Genomic DNA, 20,233 nt, shown 5'->3' with positions numbered 1-20,233 from the left:
AGAGAAGCAGGAGCAAAAGCAGAAAGAGCAATTGAGAAAGGACGGCTCATGATCTTCAAGAGCCAACACATGGAAGCAACCTCAGGGTCGTGACAGTGGGTCAGCAAGAGGGCGGGGCGTACACATGAGGGGCTGCTGCTCAGCCAAAGAAAGGGGTGTACACATGAGGGGCTGCTGCTTAGCCAGAGAAAGCAAAGCAATTGGGCCAACTGCAACCATTTGGAAGGACCTTGAGCTCTAAGTACAACAAGTCAGATAGGAACAGATACTGTATGATCTCACTTGTATGTGTTTAAAAAAAAAATGGGCATAGAAGGAGCCCATTCTTATTGAATGAAGGAGCCCAAACATTATTCTCAATGGTGAAAAACTGAAAGCATTCCCCCAAAGTCAGGAACAAGACAAGGGTGTCCTCTTTCACCACTATTGTTCAACATGGTTCTGGAAGTCCTAACTACAACAGTCAGAGAAGAAAAATAAATAAAAGGAATCCAGATCAGAAAAGAGGAAGTAAAGCTGTCACTGTTTGCAGATGACATGATACTGTACATAGAAAACCCTAAAGATAGTATCAGAAAATTACTAGAGCTAATCGGTGAATTTAGCAAAATTGCAGGATACAAAGTCAATACACAGAAATCACTTGCATTTCTATATACTAACAATGAAAAATCAGAAAGAGCAATTAAGGAATCAATCCCAGTCACCGTTGCAACAAAAAGAATGAAATATCTAGGAACAAACTTTCCTAAGGGGACAAAAGAACTGTACACAGAAAATCATAAGACACTGATGAAAGAAATCAAAGACAACATAAACAGATGGAGAGATAATCCGTGTTACTTGGTAGGAAGAATCAATATTATGAAATGACTATACTACCAAATGCAATCTACAGATTCAATGTGATCCCTATCAAATTACAAATGGCATTTTTCATAGAACTAACAAAGTGAAAAGACAACCCTCAGAATGGGAGAAAATAATAGCAAATGAAACAACTGACAAAGGATTAATTTCCAAAATATGCAAGCAACTCATACAGCTCAATACCAGAAAAACAAACAACCCAATTAAAAAGTAGGAAAAAGATCTAAACAGACATTTCTCCAAAGAAGACATACAGACGGCTACCAAACACATGAAAAGATGCTCATCATCACTCATTATTAGAGAAATGCAAATCAAAACTACAGTGAGATACCACCTCACACTGGTCAAAATGGCCATCATCAAAAAATCTACAAACAATAAATGCTGGAGTGGGTGTGGAGAAAAGGGAATGTTCTTGTACTGTTGGTGGGAATATATATTGATACAGCCACTATGGAAGATGGTATGGTGATTCCTTAAAAAACTAGGAATAAAACCACCATATAACCCAGCAATCCCACTCCTAGGCATATACCCTGAGGAAACCAAAAAGACACATGTATCCTATTGTTCATTGCAGCACTATTTACAATAGTTAGAACATGGAAGCAACCTAGATGTCCATCAACAGATGAATGGATAAAGAAGTTGAAAGGTTGTTGCTGAATGATGAGACGCAGGATTCTTGGCCTCCGGAGGAGATGAATTCAATCCGGGGCCAGAGACGAGGCTGGATCACTCAGAGCTTTTGTGTAATAAAGTTTTATTAAAGTATAAAGGAGATAGAGAAAGCTTCTGACATAGGCATCAGAAGGAGGCAAAAGAGTACCCCCTTTGCTAGTATTAGCAATGGAGTTATATACTCTCCAATGAATCCAAAGAATGTCTGGAGGCTGCAAAGACCTCACCAGACCCACTCCCATAATTTACATTTTAAGATAACAGAGTTGGCCAGAAGGTTTAATCCAAAGACTGTCCTCAGGCAGGATACATTATTGTTATATAATCCTAAGGAATGTAGAGGAAAAAAAGTAAAAACGTTTGTCCTTTTTTCCTCCTTGAATATCCCAGACCTCTCTCTCCTTGGGGACCCCTAGACTTCTTATCAACCTGCCTAGGAAATGACTCTCTCAAAGTTGTAGTACATATACAGAATGGAATGTTACTCAGCCATAAAAAGGAATGCACTTGAGTCAGTTCTGATGAGGTAGATGAACCTAGAACCCGTTATATACAGTGAAGTGAGTCAGAAAAAGAAAGATTAGTATCATATTCTAATGCATACATACAGAATCTAGAAAAATGGTACTGAAGAATTTACTTACAGGGCAGCAATGGAGAAACAGACATGGAGAATAGACTTGTGAACATAGGGAGAGGGGAGAAGAGGGTGAGATGTATGGAAAGAATAACATGGAAACTTACATTAGCATATGTAAAATAGATAGCCAATGGGAATTTGCTGTGTGGCTCAGGAAACTCAAACGGGGGCTCTGTGTCAACCTAGAGGGGTGGGATGGGGAGGGAGATGGGAGGGAGGTTCAGACGGAAGGGGATACATGTATACCTGTGGCTGAGTCATGTTGAGGTTTGACAGAAAACAGTAAAGTTCTGTAAAGCAATTATCCTTCAATTAAAAAATAAATAAATTAAAAAAACAGAAAGAGACTTATGGTTACAGCAGGTATGGGAGGTGGAGTGGAGGAAGGTGGTCAAAAGGTACCAACTTCCAGTTATAAGATAAACCAACCCCAGGGATGTCAGTACCACAAGGTGACTGTAGTTAACACTGCTGTGTGATATGCAGGAAAGCGAAGAGAGTGAATCCTAAGAGTTCTCATCACAAGAAGAAAAGTGTTACCCTTTAAAAGTATCTCTGCAGGATGATGGATGTTCACTAACCCTGCTGTGGTCATCATTTCACAGTAAATGTAAATCAAACCACCAAGTATACGTGTTGAACAGTGATGCACGTCAACCATCCCTTAATAAAACTGAGAAAAGTACCGTTTAAACGTGACTGCTACAGAGCCTGATCTGCCATGGTGCCCATGAGGACAGAGAGAAGGGAGTGGGCTGGGAATATCGAAGCATCATAACCTGTTGAGGGGTTCAGAGAGAGGCCTGTGGGGCAGGAGCAGCAAGGGTTCCTCGAGGCTTCCGACTGAGCAGCCCACACCTGAGGTTTGTGAGATCTTAGTTCCCCAACCAGCGATTGAACCCGGGCCCTCAGGGAATTCCTGACAGTGGTGTTCTTGATTGGGAAGGGATGTAATTGGCACAGCAGGCTGGGGGTAATAGAAGTTCTGTCTTAAATATATTCAGTTTAAATGACTGGGCAGAATCCAAAGAGAAGTATCAGTTGCAGATGTGTGGATCCAGAGTGCAAAAGAGTGGTCTGACCAGGAGGTAGAAACTCAGTGTGTTCCTCATAAAAATGGCATTTAAATCCTGAGAACATTTCAGATCACCTGGCAAGAGAGAGAAAAGAGGAAATAGAAGAGAAAGGAAGAATTAAAGAACAGAATTTTTCAAAAAAAAGAGAATAAGACCCAGAAGCAAACCTTAAGAATCTACTCTTCAAAGGTTGACTGGTGTAGGATGAGCCACGTAGAAGAAGCCACCAAAGATATAAAACTATGACAAATCGACAGTATATTAAAAAGCAGAGACTTAACTTGCCAACAAAGGTCTATACAGTCAAAGCTATGGTTTTTCCAGTAGTAATGTATGGATGTGAAATTTGGACCATAAAGAAGGCTGAGAGCCAAAGAATTGATGCTTTGGAACTGTGGTGCTGGAGAAGACTCTTGAGAGTCCCTTGAACTGCAAGGAGATCAAACCAGTCGCTCCTAAAGGAAATCAATCCTGGATATTCATTGGAAGGAGTGAAGCTCCTTTACTTTGGCCATCTGATGTGAAGAGCTGACTCATTGGAAAAGACCCTGATGTTGGGAAAAATTGAGGGCAGGAGGAGAAGGGAATGACAGAGGATGAGGTTAGCAGACAGGGAAGGGAATGACAGAGGATGGCATCTCCCACTCAAGGACATGAGTTTGAGCAAACTCTGGGAGATAGTGAAGGACAGGGAACCCTGGCATGCTGCAGTCCATAGAGTTGCAAAGAGTCGGACATGCATGAGCAGCAACAACAACAAAGATGTAAAGGGAAAACCATGAAAGTAAGGTGAGAAGAGAGTCTAGGAAGGGGGGGTCAGCTGAGCTGGATGCTTTTGGAGGGTTTACACCACACAGTGTCCCTTCCATTACCACTTCTGCCTCTCAACAGGTTTCCCTCCTCCAAGGCTGAGGAAGGTGACATGGCCAAGACTGCTGCTGTTTAGAAACCGCTGGTGACCCTGTCCCTGTGTCTACCTTTCTTCTCAGTCCTCATTCTCCTTGTTTTCCACAAGCCTGTGACACCAGGGCTCACCTGGTCTTCTGTGAAGCTCTCTTCTCCGTTGAGTCTCCATTTACATAACCCATTCCTAGTCCCCCTGCTTTTGAAACAATGTTCTCTTCTGGCTTTCCTTTTCCTTCTGCCCCTTAAATGTGTGGGTTTCCTGAGAAGGTGTCCTGCACCCCTTCTTCACAATCTTTGCTACCTCATGTCTTCACAGAGCTTCCACAGTCACTCAGCACCTGATTCCAAAATCCACATCTCAAGCCAACCTCAAGTCTTAAGACTCAGGCTCTCCTTCTTAATTCCTTGCTAACATGGCTTCCCAGGTGGCGCTAGTGGTAAGGAACCTACCGGCCAATGCAGGAGACATAAGAGACAAGAGTTCGATCCCTGGATCGGGAAGATCCCCTGGAGGAGAGCACAGCAACCCACTCCAGTATTCTTGCCTGGAAAATTCCATGGACAGAGGAGTCTGGTGGGCTACAGTCCATGGGATTGCAAAGAGTCGAACATGACTGAGCTCACACACACATACACACAGAATGTCTAGATCAGCCATGTACTAATATTTGAAAAGCCATCATTGAAAGTCACTCTTCATCTTTGCTCCCAAGCCCTCTCCTTCTTGTTATCGTCTTTCTATTTATGGGGCCACATCTTCCACTTGAAATTTTCAAATCCTGTTGGTTTTGTCATCACCTTCCTTCTGGATGATCTATGGATGTGCTGCCATTGCTCTTCTTCAGCTTGTCTCTTTACTCTCCACCTCGTACCATCTCGCTTCCACTGTTCCGATTCAATCACCCCCTCATTCTCCCAGGTCAGGCTTGCCTCATCTGTCCCGGAGCACAGCCAGAACTCTGTTCTAAGGCACACAGCAGCCCCTGGAGCAGCTTATCATCGGGGAGACATGACCCAGGGATCATTTCTCAGACACTCCCTGGTTAGCGCCAGTGCAGCTGAGCACACATTCCAAAACCCACCCTGTTTATCCCACTGCTGCGCAGCTGCTCGTCTGTATCCCCTCCCTGGGTCACTCCATCATCTCTGTCTCTCAAAACATTACCCCTCCTTCAAAGCCTAGGCATGATGACATCTTCCCAACAAAGCTTCTGCAACTCGCCCAAGCTGGTACTAATCTCTCTGAATTTGAGCAGCAGATTATTTGTGCTTTCAGCATAATACCTGTCTTGCCCTATTTTGTGTTTTAATGATTTGTGTGTGACATACTTCCCTTCTTATGCCCTAAATTATCTCAGGACAGGAGCTATGCACCTCTCATTTTTGTTCCACTACAAATCAAAACACACACCCTACACACACCAGGCCTTCAGGAAATGCCCGCCAGGGAAATGAGTGGATAGACTTAATTAACATAAATTACTGTTTAGTGTACTGATCCAGTCCTAAAGCCATGGTGTTATCATTCCTGTATCACTGATGGTAATCCACTTACTAATCTAGCCTTTCTTTGAATGCACTTAGGAAAGATGGAAAATCGTGTTGTAAGGGAGGAACAAGTATGTAGGTTACTCCCTTCCTTAGGCAAAGAGAAGTTCTGTTATGTGTCATGGAAAATTAAAGCACAGTAATAAAATGTGCCAGCCAGACTGCTTGAATAATGATTTAGTGGAAACTGTTCTTGGGTCCTGACTTTCCTCTCAAGTACTTAAGCTGCACGTCCTGTTTATTTGTTTTTAGATAACGTTGACCACGATCGGTTATGGAGACAAAACCCCCCTGACGTGGCTGGGAAGGCTGCTGTCAGCAGGCTTCGCACTCCTGGGCATTTCTTTTTTTGCACTTCCTGCTGTGAGTATCTTTGCAAAAATTAAGCATTTCCAATTGGATTGTAGAGGTTTACTAGCATGAGCTTTCTTTAAAAAGTATGCCCTGGAACATAGCTATATGTTTACTGGTATCATTTTTCTGATATAATGTTGACTTTTCTACATATAGCTAGTTGGATAATTTATAAAAATGGTCTTCCCTTGGAGACATTTAACCTCTCAGTCAACATGCTCCTAATACATTGAAAATAGGTGTGAAGAGTTAAAACTGTCCTCCTCTTAAACTGATGGCACCAGTTAAGTGTGTGAGGTGTGAGCTATCGAAGAGATTCATGTGCCCACGTGAAGTGTTTACCTCTTCGGATCCACTTGAGTGAGAAGCACATGGATTTAAGGGGTCCTTAAAGTGTCAGATGATTTATTGTTTGTGCCATCATTGATTTTTGTTAACCACCAGTTTCTGTATCGTATCAGAATGAAGAGCACACTTATCTTCTCTTAAGCTTCTGATTATTTTCTCCTGAGTGGATGAAGCCTGTCTTTCTGGTTGTTTTATCCTCTTGTGTCTTCAAAGGCAGTTTGTGAAAATATTTATTACAATTTGCCTCCATCCCCAAGCTCTCTCTTTCGCACACTCCACCCCTCATGGGGGGAAAGGAGCCCAGAAGCTGGCGTGTTAGAGCCGCGGCCGCCATGCTACTTAAGGAACCACAGCCTCCGTCTTGCTCTAGACACAGGCAGGCTCACCTCTCAGCCTCGGCCCCAGAGACCCCAGGGCACCCCTCCAAGGGGCCAAGGGGGTGGGGCCTTCAGCACCAGAGCCTGAGGCTCCTGGGACTCCACCTCTGCCCAAACGCTTTGTCCTTCCCACGGCCAGTGCTCAGCTCCAGGCTGACTGGCTGGTTGCACCCCAGACCACCCAAAGTCAGAGAAGGGTCCCCAGGGACCATGCATGAGCTCAGGTATCAGGTCTCACTTTGAATTCGGGTTTGGTCCCGTGCTCCCCAAGTGTGATTGTGTTGGTTTGCTAGGACTGCTGTAACAAGGTGTCACAGACTCTCTGGCTTGACTTATCTTAACTCAATTGTCTCATGGTTCTGGGACTTCCCTGGTGGCTCAGACGGTAAAGCGACTGCCTGCAATGCGGGAGACCTGGGTCCGATCCCTGGGTCGGGAAGATCCCCTGGAGAAGGAAATGGCCATCCCCTTCAGTAATCCTGCCTGGAAAATCCCATGGACAGAGGAGCCTGGTGGGCGACAGTCCATGGGGTCACAGGGAGTCGGACAGGACTGAGCAACTTCACTTTCTTTCTTTCTCGTGGTTCTGGATGTGAAAGTTGAAAACCAAGGAGCTGGCAGGCCTGGTTTTTTCCGAGGGCCCCAGAGGAGGGATGCAGACAGGCCTCATGGACACCGTCTATGCCCTGTGTCTCCACATTGTCTCCCTCTGTCCATGCCCAGGTTTCCTCTAAAAAGGATACCAGCCACAGTGGGTCAGGGCCCACCCTGTGAGCTCACTGCAACTTGATCACCTGTGTAAAGACCTTTTCTCCAAAAAGGTCGTGCCCTGAGGTCCTGGGGATTAGGGCTCCAACCTGTAAATTTTGGACACAAGTCAGCCCATAACAGACCCTGAGTACATTTATTAACGTCATGTATGAATAGTTATCGCATCCAGAGAAAGTTTTTGAAGACCAATGATGTAACATAAGTCAAGTATTTGTCATGAAGAAAACATTCACAATATGTGGGTGTTTCCTGCTGAGAGAAAGTGGAAAAGAGGACAGAAAGCCTCTGTCCATCCAGAGTCACGTGAACCCGGCAACCTCAGCCATGCAGAACAGACACCCACATGACAACCAGATTCCATACCGGAAAACACCTCAGAAACAGCAAAATGCAGTCTTGGGCTTTTTTTCCCAAAATAATGGTGCCAAAGACCTGCCGCTGTTGGGTTCAATACTCATCCTGAGGCCACATGTATAACAGCCCATGTGATCCCTCGAAGAATCACAGACACAGCAAGGGGCCACATCGGGGCGACTCACTCACAGGGCAGCAGTGTCCGCCGCCTTCCCAGGAGAGATCAAGGTCTTTCATCACCTCTTTAATTTAGAGCAAAGTCTGATAAGGTGAGTTCTGTAGTTTCACATCTCTTCGAGGATTATAAACAGCGATGTGGAAGTAGGCTGGCAGAACAGACACTACACCAGGAAGAGATAATAGCAAGGGACGGAAGAAAGAGCCTGTCAGAGCAGAGACAAGTGTTCAAAGGTGTAAAGACCTGGGCCAGTTCGCAGGAAGGTCAGCCATCTCCAGGCCCTGCCTGCGCCCCACCCAGCAGGTTGCCCGCCTCCATCCTGAAACCCTGGACCGTCATGGCAGAGTCAGTTGTACTGCTGTTAGGTTAAGGGACAGAGACTAATTAGTCATTCTTGAGAAGCTTTCCCAATAATGTGGTTATGGTTCTATATGCAGATTAAATCAATTAGTGTTGGAAATCAAAATCTCACTCACCCATAGCATCCCCTCACTGGGCCAAGCAGAGTAGACTTTACCATGGAGAGTTTCACTGCAGCCTCATGGTAGGTGCTGAGTTCTTACTGAATGAATGAAAGATGGTTCATGTCTACCTTTAATAAAAGAAGAAAGGAAAAAAAAGGTGGCTGGAAACACCAGTATGTCCAGTGTACCTGCCGGCAGCAGTGCTATCGGATTGAAATTAGGGGAACACGGGCACTTTGCTAAGAAAGTCAGAGTGGATGGTGGGCCTGCCTTCCACCCAGGAAAGAAAGGGCCAAGAGAGAGAAGAGCCGCCCTGTCTTTCCCTGGAAGTAGGATTTTCTCGTACACCACACAGGCATTCTCCTGCACATCACACAGGCATGCAGGCCACCGCCTCCACTGGGGTCTGTTTCCCTAAGGCCCCATCCCAGGGCCTCAAGATAAGGAGACTTCTCCAGTATTCTCAGCCGAGAAGCGCAAGTCGCCTAAGTCGCCACTGCCCTGGGCAGACTGTCTCCACCTGCGGACCCTCGCTTCTCTCTTGCTGAGAATATCTTTAACCTGTTTGCCAAGTACAGGGTACAAATCAGCTCTTTTAACCTGAAAGATAACAAGGGATAAATATTTTAAATATTTGCCAAGGCATCTTATTTCCATTTGATGTTTATGGAGAACTTCTAAAGCTTAAAACCTCAAAGTCTGTCTCACCTTAGGAAATGAATTAAGACAAAACTCAATTTCTGAGAATGTGTCTCTGTCAGTCTCAATTTGAAGGGATGGCACATTAGCTATATTTCACACAGCAGGCTTTATTTTTAACAAACTTGTGTTTCGGTGTCTGAGCTGAGGACTGAGGGAGATGGAGGAGGACTGGACGGGAGCCGTAACCAGACGATGAGCAGAGCCGGTGTCAGGACTGCTGTAATGTACAGTCTGGCTCAAGAGGCCTGCAGCCCACATTTGCCATCTACTCGTGTGTGTTTCTAAGCAATGCCAGCCTGATTTTCACCACATTTTAGTTTGTTTGGCAGGTGCTCAATGCGTGTTATGCAGGGCCTGTCTTCATTTTCCAAAAGGGATTTAACTCTGAACCTCATATTTACATAATGAATGCTCAAAAATAGTAGCCATTGCTGTTAATTCAATTTCTACAAAAACTAAATTATGCTGCCTATGAGTGGATTATACACATCTATGCATGTAATATAAATACATAATATAAATATATGCTATAAATTCTGCTGTTTCATAGTCTCTTATGTGTTTAAGCTTCATGAAAAATGACATTAAAAGGAAAATAAATAAACCTTTCCTAAATGGTCTTAAGGAGCAAAAGGAAATTTTGGAGTTGTGAATAACTGAGTTGCTTTGGATTTGGAAACTGAAGTCCATTTTTATAACCTGTAAATGGAGGGAGATGTTTAAATCCACAAATAAAATCCTACAAACCAGGTTTTCATAAAGCTTAGCTTGTTCAGTCACAACCTGCGTGAGATGAAAACCTCAGACAGCAGGAGACAGTCGCTGAGAAAGAGCGATGGAAAACAGACCCTGTGACGTCGTTTCTAATTTCACAGCACAGCCTCGCGTCCTGATTGATGAGGGAGTCCGTCACTGCTCATTAACAGCAATAGTATCATCGTATAACTGTATTTAAACATAGCTGCGTTATTTATTACCTGGTTGTCATCACAGAGGTACTCAGAATTGTGGAATCTCAAGATAAGTAGAATTCTCCAGTACTCTTGCCTGGAAAACCCCATGGACAGGGGAGCCTGGCAGGCTATACAGCCCACGGGGTCTCCAGAGTCAGACATGACTTAGCGACTAAACCACCTCAAGATAAGGAGGAAGATTAAAGGTTATCTAGAGCCCAAAAATATCTTCATCAAGTTGTCATCCACTGAGACCTAACACGTCCCAAGGATGAGACACACCACCCCCTCCAATAGCCCTTACTATCTTTGAGTGACTTCAAACACATAAAGAAAAGAAAAACAGCCGTCCCTTACCTATGGCAAGGAACTGACTTACAGCTCATAAGATAACCCGGCTGTAACCTAAGGGTTAGATTCCTTGAAGTTTAATAAAAAGCTAATAATTTATAGCTAGCAAGTAAAATCCCAGACTCGAAAGCAGAGGGGCTCTGCTTCCCACACCAATAAAGTAGAGGCTGAGAGACAGCCCAGAGACTGGACTGAGTGAACTCTGAAACCAAGCTCAACCTGAGGCTGACATGAAGCATCCTGAGTCCACAAATTTAGACCAAGGCCAACTGAAAATAGGGGACATATCAAGAGAGCAGGATTTTGGCAGATGGAGACGATATGCAGAAAAAGGCAAACCAGCCAAAAAGTCAGTATAAACACAGAAGGATCAAGCTAGTTTTACCAGCTCCCAGACCTAATGGGTGAGCCAGAACCAAGAAGGCAAGGCGTGCTCTGAGTGTTAAGACTCTGAGGATTAAGACCCAGGAGAGGGGCTTCCCTGGTGGCTTGGTGGTGAAGAATCTGCCTGCCAGTGCAGGAGACAGGGGTTCAATCCCTGATCTGGGAAGATCCCACGTGCCAAGGAGCAACTAAGCCCGTGTGCCACAGCTACTGAGCCAGTGCTCTCGAGCCCAAGAGCTGCAACTACTGAAGCCCACGTGCCTGGAGCCCAGGCTCCACAAGAGGAACCTGCAATGAGAAGACCAAGAACGCAACTAGATAGTAGCCCCCACTTGCCACAGCTAGGGAAAGCCCTCACAGTAATGAAGACCCAGCACAAACAAAAACTAATGAATGGGTGAAATAATTCACTTTAAAAAATAAAGACTCGGGAGAATAAGTATGTGCTTTGCATTGACCCGTGCTCTCATCTTTGCTGGACAAATAGGCAAAATGGAAACATCTCCAAACCTGAGTGTCTGTGGGTCTCATCTAAATAACTGTCCTTCCCCACTTGCTTTCCTTTGGTAGGTGTGGGATTATAGCATCATGAACAGATCTTAAAATTTAATAAGATCATTCCCCCACCCTTTCATGAACGGAAAGTATAAACTGTAGTCGTTGCCATCAACGTGCTAAAATAGCTCCCTAGTCCACATCCACGAGACAGTAACAGCTCCAGATTTTAAATCCCCCTCATCTGTCACTGGATAGGCCTGTTTTCTCTAACTTAGGTGTAAAGAAACGCCACAGAGAGGGCCACACAAAAGTATTTTTTTATTTGGAATTGTGGGGCCTTCTCCTACACCCTAAGAGACTGGAGGGCAGCACCTGGTGATTTCCTGAAGGACAGACGTCATCCTGTTTCTTGTCCAGCCACTTGCCATTGGCCAGTGGCATAATAATAGAGGAAATCATGTTTGTTTAATAAGTAGTGAGATGATGGATAGGTTGCATACTGTTTGTCTTTTCTCAGTCTCTGTTTAAAGGGTTGTGTTTTTTTTAATATTTGTCTTATTTAATGATGCTTTTGGGGGGAAATTTTTTTAAGCACTATTTCTGTATTTTGTCACAGGGCATTCTTGGCTCAGGTTTTGCATTAAAAGTACAAGAACAGCACCGCCAGAAACACTTTGAGAAAAGACGGAACCCAGCTGCCAACCTCATTCAGGTAAATGTCAGTGCACCAGGAGCACAGTCCTCCCTGCAGGGGTGCTGGGTCGGGAACCAGGCTCTCTGTGGCCTCACTTGCAAGAGCTACCCTTTGGTTTTGTTTTTAAACATGAAGCTAGAACTTATTGCACAGTCTCGGATTGGTTCATGGGCTCCCCACTCCCAAACAGAAAAAGTAATACCTATTTTCAGTCAATGGTCCATGCTTTGTTTGCATTCATTAATCATGCCAGCAAGACCACAGGGGCTTCCACGGTGGCTCGGTGGTAAAGAACCTGTCTGCGAATGCAGGAGACCCAGCTTCGAGACCTGGGTTGGGAACATCCCCTGGAGAAGGAAATAGCAACCCACTCCAGTATCCTTGCCTGGAGAATCCCATAGACAGAGGAGCCTGGCAGGCTACAGTCCATGGGGGTCACAAAGAGTCGGACACGACTTAGCAACTACATAGCAATAATAACAAGCAAGGCCACCCAGGTGTTAGCAAGGCCGTGCTGCTCCTGGAATGGCCTGGTTTCATGAACTACTTGGTGAAACACCATTGATCATTCAGGATGGAGCAAAAAGCCTGCACTTCAGTTACCTTCTGCGGCCAGGTGTATGTGGCAGTTCTGAAGAACAACACATTTAATCAAAACGTCAAGGTTTAGTACTTGGGGGATCACTTTTAATGCCGTCTAGAGCAATATCTAGAAATACTTATTTTAAGAACTGGTGTTACGCAGTCCATCAGTGCTTCAGCACATTGAAAAGTGAAAGTTGCTCAGTCTTGTCCAACTCTTTGTGACCCCATGGACTTAGTCCATGGAATTCTCCAGGCCAGAATACTGGAGTGGGCAGCCTTTCCCTTCTCCAAGGGATCTTCCCAACCCAGGGATCGAACCCAGATCTCCCACATTGCAGGCAGATTCTTTATCAGCTGAGCCACAAGGGAAGCCCTTGAGCACATTACTTGAAGCTAACTCATAATGTATAGGTTCGGCATTTAAGCTTCTTTTCAATAACTCGGGGTTTGCTTCATCAGTAAAGGAATGCTTCTCTTCTGTCCTCCATGTCTCTGGGGAGCAGAACCACCCTGGAAAACAGGTTAAAAATCACAAATATGTTTTCCTCTGGATCCATGCTGTGGAGTTCATATTTAATTACAGCAGAGATGATTATGTAATATCCTCCCTGCCAGGCGGCAGACGACCCAGAGCTGCAGAACCAGAGGCTCTGGGGCGGTGGCTGCGGTTTCTGCAACAGGAACAAGCACGTTCTCACTTACGCTGTGGGTTTCAGGAGAGGGAGGGGGGCAGCGGCCTTCCTGCAGCCTTTGCTTGTGGCTTGTGACGCTGGCACCTCCTGCAGAACTGGGCCGAGGGGAGGAGGGGCTCAGCAACCTCAGGAAGGGGGTCCATCTGTTTCTGCGGCCACAGGAGGGTGTCAGTGTTTAAACAAAGCTGTTCCCTGACGCCCAATGCGAAACACTGAGGGGCTCTAGTTTTTAACTTTCCAGGTTTTAAAGGGGCTCCAAAGATAAACTCTGTTTTCCTGAAGGAAAGATCCCTGAATAGCGGGAGTTTAAGATCTGAGGCCAAATGATGAGGGGTGATGAAGGAGAGCGTCCGCACCCCAGAGCGCAGAAAACACCCCCACCCTGTGGAGCTTAACTGACTACAAGGTGTCCCCACATCTAATGCAGTTTTCTCCTTGCTGTTTTTCTCTTTCAATTCCTTTTTAATGTATACATCTTTCAGTTCTAGAAGGATGCTTTCTAGCCTTTGAGCGCAGAGTTACTCCCTGGGTTCCTCGAATCCATTTGAGCACAAGCCCTGTCCACCTGGGGAACAGAAAACACACCTCACACACACCTGATCTCAGGAGCACAGCCATGTCGCTGGCATGAATAATGATCAAATTTACTGAAGACCCAAAAAAGATATTGTTTTATTCGCTTTTTTAATTTTGTATATTTTCTCAATCAATGTGTGCTCAAAGTACAACCACTTCTGTGTACAGATCCTTGATATTTGTGGATATAAAAGGGAACTCTTGTCAAAAAACATCTTGGGCTATCCACTGTCCTGTTGGAAAACGAGGCCCCTGCTGGATTTTTGAGGCTCGGATCCCTTGTGATGACAGAGCTGACAGCTCTGCCCCAACACATTTGCCAGTGGCTGCAGGTGGCTGCTTACATTAGAAGTTCAGATCCTGGATGGAACCAACCACGTCTCAGGTGCTCACTAGCCAGATGCTGGCTATCGCACTTCATGAGACAGACACAGAGAATAATAGGAGGGAATTTCTGCTCTAACTCATCATTATTAGCTAATAAATTGTGAAAAAAAAAATTTCCAATTGAACTTGAAAACAGATTAGATTTCCTGCAAGAAATCTCTGGGCCAGAGGCACCTCTATGCCAAGAGCCATACAGAGCTAGGCCAGAACACTCTCTGAAGTCACCCGTAGAAAGCAACAAGGCTGATTGCAAAGCTTACTTAAAGATTTAGATTTTTATTTTATGGAACAGGGTAAGATAACATATTGTGATCAATAATGGAACTTGTACCAAGATGGGCAACAGTGGAGTAAAATCTTTTTTTTTTTTTACTTAAAGTTCTATATGGTATTCTAAACAAAAAAGAATTTAAAATGAAAAGCTCTAAGTGTTGAAGAATACCTTTAAACCTAATCATAGTTTCATCAATCAAAGTTGATTCTACCAATTTAAAAAGCAACTGTTGCCCTGTCCAAATGTAATTAATTTATTTATTCAATCCAAGTGTAATTAATTAATTTATTCAGTTCAGTTCAGTCACTCAGCCATGTCAAACTCTTTGAGACCCCATGGACTGCAGTATACCAGGCTTCCCTGTCCATCACCAACTCCTGGAGCTTACTTAAACTCATGTCCATTGAGTCGGTGATGCCATCCAACCATCTCATCCTCTGTCACCCCCTTCTCCTCCTGCCTTCAATCTTTTCCAGCATCAGGGTCTTTTCCAATGAGTCAGTTCTTTGCATCAGGTGGCCAAAATATTGTAGTTTCAGCTTCAGCATCAGTCATTCCAATGAATATTCAGGACTGATTTCCTTTAGGATGGACTGGTTGGATCTCCTTGCAGTCCAAGGGACTCTCAAGAGTCTTCTCCAATACCACAGTTCAAAAGCATCAATTCTTCAGCACCCAGCTTTCTTTATAGTCCAACTCTTACATCCATACATGACCACTGGAAAAACGAAAGCTTTGACTAGATTGACCTTTGTCAGCAAAGTAATGTTTCTGTTTCTTAATATGCTGTCTAGGTTGGTCATAGCTTCTCTTCCAAGGAGCAAGCATCTTTTAACTTCATGGCCACAGTCACCATCCATGGTGATTTTGGAGCCCAAGAAAATGAAGTTCGTCACTGTTTCCATTGTTTCCCCATCTATTCGCCGTGAAGTGATGGGGCTAGATGCCATGATCTTAGTTTTCTAAATGTTGAGTTTTAAGCCAGCTTTTTCACTCTCCTCTTTCACTTTCATCAAGAGGCTCTTCAGTTCCTCTTCGCCTTCTACCATAAGGGTGTTGTCATCTGCATATCTGAGGTTATTGATATTTCTCCTGGCAATCTTGATTCCAGCTTGTGCTTCTTCCAGCCTGACATTCCGCATAATGTATTCTGCATATAAGTTAAATAAGCAGGGTGACAATTTGCAGCCTTGACATACTCCTTTCCCAATTTGGAACCAGTCTGTTGTTCCATGTCCAGTTCTAACTGTTGCTTCTTGACCTGCATACAGATTTCTCAGGAGGCAGGTGAGGTGGATTGGTATTCCCATCTCTTGAAGAGTTTTCCACAGTTTATTGTGATCCACACAGTCAAAGGCTTTGGCATAGTCAGTAAAGCAAAAGTTTTTCTTTTTTGATGATCAAGGGATGTTGGCAATTTGATCTCTGATTCCTCTGCCTTTTCTAAATTCAGTTTGAATTAATTTATTAGATTCAAAAACAATACTAAAATTATTAAATATGTTCATTGTTTTTCCTTGCTGTAACCCCTAGTCAGAAGTCAGGGCTTTATGTTTTGATTATAGATTATAGGAATTTATTTGAAGGATGCTTTAGATTAAAAAGCAAGCTTCACTTGCTGATCCATCCATTTTCTCACCCAATTAACCTGCCTGGTTTGCTGACCACACAAAGCATCAAGACCAAGACCAGTCTCATCTGTTTGGGGCCAGAGTTGCTGTCTGTGTGCAGGGCCCTGGAGAGGCCCAGAATGCTCTGTCAGTCGGGCAGCAAGGCAACTAAATTAACAGCATTTCAGGGTTGTAGAGAAAAGTTTAAAACTTTGGCAGCTTGCAACAAATTTAGTTGTATAAATATCTTTGCATGATTCATTTAAGTTATATTTTCCTTTCAAGTAGACCTGCCTGGGAAAAGAAATCACCTATCAATGATGTTTAGAATACCTGCCCAAAGTCACCACTTGTGTTAATAATGTCTGAGACTTGTGACGTGCCTCTTGCTGTGTAGTGTGTTTCTACTCCATTCTGTCACTTGATCCCCAGGACAAGCCTAGAAAGAGGGAGGACTCAAGTCCTTGGTGTTGGAATCTGAATCCAGTGCGCTGGACTTATCCAGTGCCCCATGGATACGTCCCTGAAGCCTGAGGATTAGTATTTCAAGGTCCTTCAGAAGTTGCATGTGAGGAGTTAGTTTCCTTTGCACCAGTTCAGGGTGGAGCCAAGGTACTTTGTAGAAAACGGAAACAGGTGGATGAAATAAACTTGTGAGATGAATGCTGACAGGGGACCTTATTTTCCTGAGGGAAGAGATGAGAAGATGCTGTTCTGGGGTTTCTCTGGGGGTCTAGTGGTTGAGAATGGGTTCCCTTGCGGTGCAGGGAACACCAGTACTGTTCCTGGCCTGGGGAGACCCTGCGTGCCGTGGAGCAGATGTGCCCCTGTGCCGCGGCAGCTGACGCTCACGTGCCCTGGAGCCTGTGCTAGGCCACAGAAGCCACCACAGTGAGAAGCTCTGCACTTCCACTCCTCTGCCAGCGAGTGGTTCCCCATCACCACAACTAGGAAAAGCCTGTGCAGAGATAAAGACCCAGCACAGTTAAGAAATAAATAAAATACTTTCAGAAAAGAATTGCAATTATATATATAACAAAAGAAGATGCTGTTCTGGAGAAATGAGTTGGCCCCAAAGAAAAGCAAACCGTATGTTGAAACGTTGGCTTCCTCCCATGAAAGAATTGAGCCTTTATCCCATTACCCTAAAGTGAGGCCCCTAAAGTAAACTCAGACCACTGACACAGAGCTTGTACATCTTTGGTAATGCTTCAGTCATAAATAAGGACAGATGCTGAAAAAAAAAATCATCCTAGATATGAAAAACATGACTTCAGGAAAAGAAGAAAACAGAAAAGGAGATAAAACTGAAAATCTCACCAAACGTAGAATAAGAAGACAGAGATGAAAAAAGAAACAAAAAAGTAGGAAATTTGGAACACAATTCCAGAAGATCAAATATTCAGCCAACATAAGTACCTCAAAAAGAGTCCAAGGAAACTGAAGGTAGCATTTTGTCGAAGAAATATCATATTCTGGTTCTCCAGAACTGAAGGACAGGAGTGGCCACAGTAAAAGATCCCCCCCACACCCCACAAGGGCCCAGCACTAATAGCAAAAAGCACCACAGTATACCCTTGTGAAATATGAGAACTCTTGCAAGAAAGTGAATCCTAAATGCTTTCTCTGAGCAGAACATACCCAAAGGGTCCTGAATCTAGATTTCATGGGTTTCTCATTAGTAACCTTAAAATTAGAAGACAGTGGAACAATAGTTTGAAAATTGTGGAGGAAAATTATTTACAACCTAGAATTTTTTATCCAGCCATAATATTCATGGAGTGTGACAGTCACTTACAGACGTTTTCAGATATGCAAAATCCCAACATTTTACCTACCATTTACCCTTACTCAAGAAGTCAATGTGTATATTTTACATCTTCTTTATCCATTCATCTGTTGATGGCCACTTGGATTGTTTCCATGTCTCCAATTGGCTATACAGCTGTAAGTGGGATTGCTGAATCATATGGTGGTTCTGTTTTTAATTTTCTGAGGAACCTCCATAGTGGTTTTCTTTGCAGTGTATATACATACATATATATGTATATATGTTGCAACAACACAGATGGACCTTGTTATTATACAAAGCAAAAGAGCTAGACAAAAAGACAGATACTGCATGGTCTCACTTATATGTAGAATCCAGAATTTTTTTTTAAATGTCAATCTAGAAACAGACCAAAAAGTGATTGCCAGGAGCTGGAAGGTGGGGAAATAGGATAAAAGGGTACAAGCTTTCAACTATAAGAATGAATAAGTTCTGAGGATCTAATGTGAAACATGGGGACTGTCATTGATAACCATGTTGTATAACTGAAATTTGCTACACTTGTAGAACTTAAATGTTCCACACCAAAAAAAAAAAAAAAAAAGACAAGTATGTGAGGTGATGGATGTATTAATTGTCTAGATGAAGATCCTTTCAAAATGTATACATATATTAAACCGTCATGATGTAAACTTTGAAGATCTCACAACTTTATGTCAGTTATACCTCAGTACAGCTGAAGTCCAAAAAGAAGAAGGAGAAGCTGCTTGAATTGATCCTCCAAAACAAGGAGATGAATCAAGAGGAAGGAGACATGGGATCCAGGGAACAAGAGACACCACATAGGGAGGAGAGCTGCCAGGCCAGAGAGCAGAGGGCGGGCCTGGAGAGAAGTCGTCAGGGAGACACAGTGGACTCACAGCTTTCTCAACATGGCTAATGAGTAGAATTTTAGAGTTCTGTTGCAGAGTTTAGGAATGTTTTCCTCAAAGGTACATAAAGGCAAATCAATAAATTAAAATAGGGTAATACTAACTCTACAAAAAGCCAAAATTAATTATACAGGAAAGAAAATAGTAGTCAATGGTACATCACATTGCTGAGCTAGGAACCGTAGTTATGTGGTCAAAGTAATGCAAGCTTTAGGTAGTGTTAACGAAACATTTAACTAAAGTTAACTGAAAGTTAACCAAAATTAACTAAAAATTGTCAGTAGGATGAGAGCAGGGGCACGTGTATACATGGCTATGTCATTATCTTCTATGGTAAGAAAATTAAAAACCTCAAAGAGATACGAGAGCAATCCCTAAAATAAGGATTCTTAAAATTAAAAGCAAAAGCTATAAAAATTGAAGGGTTTGCCATTAAAGAACAAAAATGAGTGAGAAGTGAATTGGAAAAAAAGAGATGACTGGTGTTTACCCTAAATATTTTTGTTCTCCAGCTTCTTAAATTCTGTACCTTGAAAAATTTATTTCATGTTAGTTATACCTTTGGATCATCAGCCAAAATTAAGATTTCCAGAAAGAATCAAATGTGCCATTGCTAAAATACTCCAGACAGTACAGACTACTAAATCCTCCCTAAAGCATAATTATACTGACACGGTGCTGTCATTAGAGGCCAGAGTTTGAACTTGTTTGGCTGCCTCGAGCACCAGGTTGCATGGTAAGTGGTGAACCTGGCTTTCATTTTGCTTCTTGCTGACTCATCCTTGGGAGTGTATGTGCCTTATAAATTAAGTCCCTCAGGGCAATTTCTTGCTAAGGACGGTGTCATTTTAGCCTTGAAGAGAGGAGCACTGACTCCTGGATCACATGGCTGTGGCCTTGGGTTCAGCTTCAAGAAGAGATTAGCTGAGGAAGAGCTGAGGACAGAACAGAGGTATTGGAGGGTGAGAATAATAGACTCGCTCCCTGCCACATTGACTGCTAACTAGCATCGGCCCTGAGGCAGGGGCCACTGGCTTCCCTGCTCTCCCATTTACAAGGTATTTTTAGGAGAAGCATAATGGAGGGAATAGAGCTTAGCTGTTGAGATAAATTTGATAGAAAAAGAATAAGAAGCCAGATCTCATTGTTAAGAAAATGTTCAATTTTCTTAGAGTGCCCTTTTCTGCGCCTAGTTCTTTATAACATTGGCAGGTAATGTCTTGGTCCCATTTTTTTTGTTGTTGTTGTTATGCT

At 43.5% G+C, this 20,233-nt stretch overlaps 1 protein-coding gene across 5 annotated transcripts in view; it reads left to right on the top strand.

Moving 5' to 3' along the window:
• The window catches only part of KCNQ5 (potassium voltage-gated channel subfamily Q member 5), a 583,703-nt gene that overhangs the window by 471,740 nt on the left and 91,730 nt on the right, over window positions 1-20,233 (top strand). For all 5 annotated transcript variants that reach the window (XM_043439129.1, XM_043439126.1, XM_043439127.1 and 2 more), the window contains 2 exons: window positions 5,977-6,087; window positions 12,075-12,170. In XM_043439129.1, coding sequence (XP_043295064.1) covers window positions 5,977-6,087; window positions 12,075-12,170 — 207 coding nt within the window. The remainder of the gene's footprint in view (window positions 1-5,976; window positions 6,088-12,074; window positions 12,171-20,233) is intronic.

This window comes from Cervus canadensis, chromosome 20 (genome assembly GCF_019320065.1).
Source record: "Cervus canadensis isolate Bull #8, Minnesota chromosome 20, ASM1932006v1, whole genome shotgun sequence".
Classification (NCBI taxonomy): Eukaryota; Metazoa; Chordata; class Mammalia; order Artiodactyla; family Cervidae; genus Cervus; species Cervus canadensis.
Note: the sequence above shows the minus strand (reverse complement) of the source record. Positions and strands in the feature narration are given on the sequence as shown.